Below are 8,669 nucleotides of genomic sequence, written 5' to 3' on the forward strand. Positions count from 1 at the left end.
AAAGTAACAAAAATAAAGCTAAATGATCGTTATTGAACAATAGGAATTAACAAAAGCTACTGAAACAAAAATTTAAATTAAAAAATGAAGTTGAAATTTATGAACTTTTGGAGAGAATATTTGTTGAAATTGAGGAGTTGTTAATAATTGATGAGTGATGATCCTTCAAATCCATCTTCATTCTCTTTTTTTCGGTTTTTCGAGCATATATAGAATTTTGATATGATGCCCATTGCAGGAATTACGATCAGCTTCGTAGTAGCAGGGGCATCTTGTGTGCTCGATGCGCTTTGTTACGCCAAACTAGCTTCTCGCTTCCCCGCGGTTGTTGGAGGGGCTTACATGTATACATACACCGCTTTCAACGAGCTAACTGCTTTTCTAGTGTTTGCTCAATTGATGCTCGACTATCATATAGGTGCAGCTAGCATTGCACATAGCTTGGCCAGCTTGGTTTCTTGTGTTTAGGAATTCTAGGCGAAAGACATAGATGTTAGTGACACTGATATGGCATTCTAATGTTTAATAGCTCTCCTTCCAAAAATGTCGATAATGCAAGAACATCTAATGTTATTTCGTTCGATACTTCTTGTTTTTTCATTAGCAAGACTGATGTCAAAAGAAGCATTAGGGGCTTGAGAGGGCTGGCAGATCAATAAATCTTTTGCGGGTGATCTTTGTTCTTTTGGTTATTGTTATTGGAGCTTTTGAGGTTGACGTCTCAAATTGAACTCCTTTTGCTCCAAATGGAGTTAAATGAGTACTAACCGGAGCAACAATTGTGCCTTCTTTGCATATGTAGAATTTGATGCAGTTGCTAATTCTGCAGAAGAATCCAAGAGACCTCAGGTATGACAAAGGTAGAATTTGTCTCCTTGAGGTTTTGTTTTTGAATCTGCTAGATAGTGTAAATAATATTTGTTTATGATGTTAAGGATGTCAAACTTTCCCGTTGTCTTATTTTCGAACTTTTGTTTCAGAGAAACTTACCATTAGGCATAATTGGCAGTCTCCTGATATGTGTTGCCTTGTACATTGGAGTCTGTTTAGTGATCGCTGGAATGGTTCCATACCAATGTCTTGGAGAAGATGCTCCTCTATCCGAAGCTTTCACATCCAAGGGCTTGAAATTTGTATCTGTTTTAATGGTGCTGTTGCTGGCCTTACTACAACACCTCTAATCGTCCAGGTGAATGTGTCTTTTTATTTCCAATTAGTGACTAAATTTAAGTCTTCCCGTTACTGAAAAGCAAATGTATCGTATTTTCTAGTTAGTCTCGGCTATACTTGGTCTTGGAAGGGATGGTTTGCTACCAGCTATACTTGCCAAAGTACACACAACAAGACATACCCCAATTCATTCACAGATTTGGGTTGGTATTATTGCCAGTGTCTTGGCAGGACTTTTGAACGTGCATGTGCTCTCACATATTCTATCAGTTGGATCTTTGGTATGTTGGTTTTGTCATTCCATTTCCATTCAACCTATATTGATAATAGTAGGAAGCTTTCTTAATTTCACGAGTCCCAGAATTTGTGGCGGTTAATCTTATCGACAGCTTGTAGTTTAAAAATCTTATATTTCTTTATTTAAACAAACTCTGAGAGTGTGATTAGGACACATGGATCATGCCACTCATGTGAATGGTTCTTTTCAGACAGGGTATTCGGTAGTTTCGGCATGTGTGGCGACTCTTCGTTTGAAGGATAAGACTTCAAGTCAGGCTTCTACCAAGTGCATTTCTAAATGGGCAGAGGGTGTCATTCGTCTCCTGACGGTTGCATGCTGTGGTTTTGCTGCTGGTGTACGTCTTCTTCCGCTTTGATGCTACATTTGTACTCCTGATTGTTGCTACCATTACTGCTATCTTTTCTGGTGCAGCTCTTTATTTTTAGTTGATTGTGATTCATTTAATTTATTTAAACGGTTTACTCAAAATTAACTAAAAGATAATATATTGTATTTTAGAATATAGTTTAATTAGTAATTTAAATAAATTTCAAAATCGAAGTAATCGAACCGTTTTGGTAGAAAATCGAATCGAATAAAACAACACGAGTATCAAGTTATATATTTCTAAAACCTGAAAACTGAAATAAATTACGTAAAATCGAACCGACCGATGAACGTTTATACCTACTGGTGGAGTTGAAGTTACAGAACAACTAAAACTTTATAAAATTTGCACTCAAAGCAAATAACAAAGTGCCATTGAAAAAAGAATTAAACGCTTTTAAATTGGCCAAACATGCATGTTATGATCAATCAGTGGTTAGATTTAAGAAGAAAACAATTTGACTTAATCCATCACGTACGTTGTAACAAAGAATATATTTACTTGTGCTGACAGGAAGTTAACTAGCATTTTAGGACTCAGTTTATATCTACCGTGAAAAATTATCAAAAATATTATTTTTCATGAATCAGGTCGGAGATCTGTATCACAAAATTGATATGTGAGACGATCTCATAGGAGTTTTTGTGTAATCGTCTCTTAAATCTTATAATACGATTTAAAAATAAACATAGAAATATTTTTAAATAAACAGTTAAGAGTACTGTAAATCTATAATCCAACTACATGTTTAATTAAAAAATGAAATTAGGCAGAGGAAAAAAAGGTGATTGAGTTAAATTTGATGGTAACAGAAATGTTATGCTTGATGGTGTCGAAGAGGCAAAAGCAATACTCCCCCGGTGTAGTATAGAGGCATTCGAAATTCTGGCCATGCGTGTCGCTCATCTTCTAATTGCGCCTATATCTTCTCGAGTAGTTGAGAGGTCTAAATTTTCTCGGAGAAAATTCAATAAAATTATTCGAGACTACACCTCTTTTTTTAGATATTTTTAACGCTTTTCATTTCAGACGAGGTAAAGACATCACGTAATCACCAGATAAATAAGTTCGATTTATCTAATTTTACGAGAGCAATTATGTCTTATAGAAATACCACGTGAGGAATTAAATTCAAAGCAATGACATAATCACACTTTGAGAATTATTTATGCCAAATTGACATTTAATTAATATGTTTATGACTCACTCCCATGTGTACTACAAATCATGGAAATGTCAATTTCTTTCCCTAACCAAAATATAATAATATTTTGTTCCAAAAGGAAACTTCAATCAATTATTTTCTAATGAAATAATATAATAATGCCGTGGTGGAGTAATACGTAAGATCCAAAACAATATTCCCCTTTCCCTATTTTGTGGACCAAATTCATAACTTTTGGGGTCACAAGTCCATCATTTAATAAGTTAAACAAAAAGGTCATCATTAAATATGCAATGCCAAATCAGTCATACGTGTAATTTAAATTATTTAATCAATAATATATATTGTCGGTCCCAAATTAACCACACTTAACTCGATATAATAAATGTATTAAACCAACCATGATCATTAGATCTATGTCGAGAATATGGTGTTCAGTTCATGTTAATCATATTCTCGACATAGATCTAATGATCATGGTTGGTTTAATACATTTTTTATATCGAGTTAAGTGTTGTTTGAACCCGTGATTGTTGTCTGATTTATATCTCATTGTAACATCTCGTTAACCAAAAAATTGAGATAAAGATTCACATGTTTATAAGCATGACACGAGAAAAACAATTTCCATGTTTAGGATAGCAACCAGACTTGGTATATATACGTTATTTATAAGGGTATTGCATACATCTATTCAGCATATAGTATGTGTGCTGAGTGATTAATCATGATCATTCATTCATATATCATGTTTGAATGAAAGATCGTGATTTATTTACTCAAACGACGTGAACAAAACTCAATAAATATGTTTTGGATGGAATAGACCCCACATATTTGGTGGCAGAATATTCCTCTAAATCTGTGGGTTTTCATATAATTGCACTCGAAGAATTTTTAAATTCTTTTTAAATAAAAATATGTTTGCAATTAGAATGTTGAGAACTTTTTTTATTTATGAAATTATTTTAATCTTTTAAATATTTTAAGATTTTGTAAAACTGAATATTAAATCTTAATTTATGGTGAATTAATTATTTTTAAGATGGATAACTTATCTCATTAATTATTTAAGATTGTACTTTGAAATTAAAAAAATGGACCATATTATACATACATATATATATATATATATATATATTAATTTTTTCTTTTTATCAAAATATTACTTGTTTAACTTTTAACAAAATATGAAAAAAAAATCGTATTTCAAATACTTATAATTATTTTTCTTTTAAAAAAGACCTTTTATTAATATTTTTTACTAGACAGGTCTCAATCTACTCAGCAATTTATATTTTTTTATTCTTTTTATCAATTAATATGTAGCTTGGAAGCATTCGCCTGTCCATTAAAAGATGGAGACACTGCACCAATAATACAGGGTACCATCCAAGCCTCTTCCATTAATTCTTGGAAAAAAAAACTTCGATTAAAAAGTTAATTTATTCATATTAACTTGACGTGAAATTTAAATTCTGAATTTAACAAAATTCATTTTCTATTCTTTTCCATATTTATTAATAATCGTGCCCAGCGCATTATTATTAAGATCGACTAAAACAGCGGACTAACGAAATATAAAGACAACAAAAAATCTAAGAGTTGTCGTAACCAGATTTTTAATGTTGTAATGAAATTCGTTGATAGTATAAAAATAATTTTCTTCATAATAAAAAAAATTATTTCTTTCTTATTATTATTATTATTATTATTTATATAGATTCATTTGGGTCAACCAACTAATCCAAGTACTTTAAATATTTATTTATTATAATAATTTAATTGTGTAAAAAATAATTTTACGACTTTTTTTAAATCGACACGTAGCCTTGCCAAGTAATAAGTGGTATGTATGCGGGTGACGTCTAGCGGTCTTACGTCTCATTCCTTGCCAAAATTTAAATGAAAATTTGGAAGGATGGAGCTGCCCGCGGGCAAAGGGCAGGCTCCCGGGGCAATGGGGACGGTCGAGGCCTTGGAATATGTGCCTATACAAAAAAGAAAAGCGATGTGGGGCCCGATCCTACGTGGTCATGATGCTGATTGAAAAACAACAAAACGAGTGGGACTTGATCCTACGTGGCCATGATGTGTGGGTTGATTGAATTCGTTATTTCTAGGTTTTTATTTTATTTGTTTAATTAAAACTTAATTCACGAAAAAGAAGGTTCGACTTTCGAGCGATTATTTAAAAAAAAATAAACAAACCTTAAATACAATGAATTCAGCCTTCAAATATAAAACCAAACGAGATAAATGAGTAGTAAATACAAGTGTTATTGATTATGTTTGGATTATTTTGTCCGACATATAACGAAAATAATGAAAATATCAGAATAGATTGTAAAACTGTAAATTTGTATTTTATCAGAATTAAATGTTGTGCCAGATGTTACAACATCTCGGACAACATCTACATGCAGCGGAAAATTAATAACACAAATTCACTTTAAATAATTAAATGGACAAGATTAAATATGCACAAGTATAAATACTTGTGCGGTGCCTTATGACAAAAATTAATCTCTAGAAAACTTAACCGTTCACAAAAACCTATCACTAGTGAATTTTACAAAAATCAATTTCCTCAACACTTTGAGAAAATAAAGTTTTCTAAAAACAACCAACAATATTAAAACATGAATAAGAAAGCAAAAACGAGATCCCTAAAAACACGAGCAGCTAAACACGATCTTCAGCCAACAGCGTTACGGATGTTGTCTGTAGATGTTGGCAGCATTCAGGGCAACACGTAAACCAGCACTCTTCAAAACAGCAACGTCTCTTGAATAAAGTTTTCTCTGAAATTCTGAACGTGCAAAAGTGCATAAGTTATGCATTTATGAAAACCTCCAAGCGAAGAGTGAAAACCATATAAATCGAAAAAGCTCTCTCTTAAAAGTATGCGTGAATCTTCAATCCAAGAGCTCTCTCCAAAGTGCGTGTATGAATAATCGAGAAGGCTTGTGCAGAAGAAAGAGAGAAGAGAGAGTGAGAGAGAGAGCTTCAACAACGTCTTTTATCTCTTATTTATAGATAGACTTTTATTCTTCAAGGAAACCTATTTCACAAGGAAAGTGAGAGTCTAATTAGAAATAAACTCTTTTCAAATACTGATATCATATCTCATTAAATCATTATCATAAATATAATATTTAGAAGATATTTATCACAAAGATAATATCTAGAAAAGTAAAACAAAATATTCCACATGATATTATATCACAATAAAATCTTAACATAATTATCTAGAAAGGCAAAACCACAATTAAATATTATACTCAATTAAATCAACAAAGAAAAGATAATATTAGGGAAATAAATTTAATATGAAAATTATATTTCCCTTCAGATTATTTACTAAACTCGTCTCTTTCCTTTCAATCATCCCTCACTTTGTTACCAGAGCTATGATAATTATCTCTATTTTGTATATCAATCAAAATATGATGCTCGAGCTACTATACAGCTTAAAAGATTTGAGTTGCATTGTTATCATCAAATATAATTTTTTTAAAAGCGGGTCCTATAACTGGTATGCGAGCCAAGATCATGGATTTGATTTTGATTTATTGTACAGAATTATATTATTTAGAGAGAGAGTTTTTGGTGAAGAGACAAGTGACCGATCCTATAACACCATCGTTTAATTTTATTTAAAAAATAACAAAATAAATGAGTTTGTCAAACAAGGTCAATGAATGTCTAAGAATGATTAAAAATTTATGAATCCTAAGAATATAAATTTATGAAATGAATGATTAATTTGAAAATCATGTTATTAAATATAAAAATATCAATGATACGATTTGATTCTAAAATTATAACTAAATGTGATTGTCCATAGCTTTTTGGATGAGTTTGGATAATACCATAAGTAGGATTGTAATTTATTATAGCAGTATTTTAGGTGATGAAATTAATTTTCTAAGGTAAAAACTTGTTGAGACGGTCTCATGGGTCTTATTTTATGAGACATATATCTTATTTGGATCATACATAAATTTTTTTTACTTTTTATGCTAAAAGTATTAATTTTTATTATGAATATCAGCTGGATTGACCTGTCTCACAGATAAAAAAACCGTGAGATCGTATAGGAAGAAACCTAGTCATTTTATGATCACATTTCATTTTCATGAGTGAGTCTTATGTGAAACCGTCTCACGGGTCTTAATCAGTGAGACGGGTCAACCCTACCCATATTCACAATAAAAAGTAATACTCTTAGCATAAAAAGTAATATTTTTTCATGGATGACCCAAATAAAAGATCTGTCTCACAAATACGACCCATAAAATCGTCTCACATAAGTTTTTGCCCATTTTCATATAACAACTGTGTAAATGAAATTTATCTTTGAACGAAACCGAGAAATAATTTCCATGATATGTGCAGATCCACGTCAGATCTATGCAGAGACACTTCAAATAATTATCCATTTCCACAACCAATTAAAAAAAAAAAGAATTAATCCCAAACTTTTAATTGGTCAAAATCAATTGGTCTTCCATGGCTCATGCACAAATAAGCTCAACCTCCTCGGCCAGCCTTCCCCTATATATAGCCCTACTTCCCCAAATGGAAAAACCTCCTCTCTACACAAACACGGCTATCTTCTCTACCAAGCAACATCACCCTGTTAACCGCCGTCGCCGCCGCTGCCGCATCCGCCAAACACAAACACAGAAGCATGAGGACCGGTGCTTCAAATTACACTGGATGGGAGGAAGAAGAAGACTACCAGCCTCATTTTCTTGATTCCTGCTCCCTCTGCAACAGACAACTGAGCCACAACACTGACATCTTTATGTACAGGTTTGGCCCATAAACATTTTCTTCCTTCGATTCGTTGATCCGTTAATGGGTATTTGAAGAACACTTTGTGACTTGAAATTTGTGTGCGTGTGTATTGCTGCAGAGGGAACATGCCGTTTTGCAGCCAAGAATGCAGGCAAGAACAGATTGAAATAGACGAAGCAAACGAGAGAAGATTGAAGCTCTCTTCCTCGAAGAGATCATCGAAAACAGCGAGGCAGAACACAGAACCTAAGCAAGAATTCGACTCCAAGAAATCTGTGCGCTCGAGCACAGTTTCTGTAGCATGATACATTCAGATCATGTATTAGCATTAAAATCTCGAGGGAAAATGGGATGCAGATGGGCTTTTTTCAAGCCCCCTGATTCTTGAAAAGAATGACAAAGTATGGATAGATGATCAAACGAGATCCATCCATCGAACAATTTTGTTAATTTCCTATTTTTCCTTGTAATTTCTTTTCTCGCTTCTTCTTCTTTTTTGTATCTTTAGGTAATTAGAAAAATGTCAATATCATATTTATTTTGGAACTCGAGATCCTTGGCGTTTGGCAACGGAATTTAAAATTTTCGACTCAAGGTACCCATTATCCGCCGGTTTATCCGATCCACCGGAGACGTAATGGATAATGCACGAGTCCAGTTTCCCTATGAAATTAGGTATTTTCCTAAAAATAATAATTATATTGTGTTTTCTCTTTTTTCAGTTTTTAACGATGAATTAACATCGGGCAATCAAACTATATTTAGAAGGCAAAAACGTGTATGAAACAGTCGTATATGTTGTATTTTGTGAGACAAATATCTTATTTGAGTCATCCATGAAAAATTATTACTTTTTATGC

At 32.6% G+C, this 8,669-nt stretch overlaps 1 protein-coding gene and 1 pseudogene across 1 annotated transcript; both read left to right on the plus strand.

Moving 5' to 3' along the window:
- The first annotated feature begins 225 nt into the window (after positions 1-225).
- LOC140824344 (cationic amino acid transporter 9, chloroplastic-like) lies at positions 226-1,896 on the plus strand (annotated as a pseudogene).
- A 5,692-nt stretch (positions 1,897-7,588) lies between these two features.
- On the plus strand, positions 7,589-8,376 carry LOC140824751 (FCS-Like Zinc finger 3-like). The gene is made up of 2 exons (XM_073186298.1): positions 7,589-7,824; positions 7,928-8,376. The coding sequence occupies exons 1-2, from the start codon at positions 7,700-7,702 to the stop codon at positions 8,112-8,114; spliced, it is 312 nt and encodes a 103-aa protein (XP_073042399.1). The 5' UTR covers positions 7,589-7,699; the 3' UTR covers positions 8,115-8,376.
- The last annotated feature ends 293 nt before the right edge of the window (positions 8,377-8,669 follow it).

This window comes from Primulina eburnea, chromosome 2, assembly GCF_022965805.1.
Source record: "Primulina eburnea isolate SZY01 chromosome 2, ASM2296580v1, whole genome shotgun sequence".
In the NCBI taxonomy this organism is placed as follows: domain Eukaryota; kingdom Viridiplantae; phylum Streptophyta; class Magnoliopsida; order Lamiales; family Gesneriaceae; genus Primulina; species Primulina eburnea.

Coding starts and splice junctions, on each gene's coding strand:
- LOC140824751 (XM_073186298.1), top strand. CDS start 7,700: ATGAGGACCGGTGCTTCAAATTACACTGGATGGGAGGAAGAAGAAGAC. Junction 7,825..7,927: donor ACTGACATCTTTATGTACAG/GTTTGGCCCATA, acceptor GTATTGCTGCAG/AGGGAACATGCCGTTTTGCA.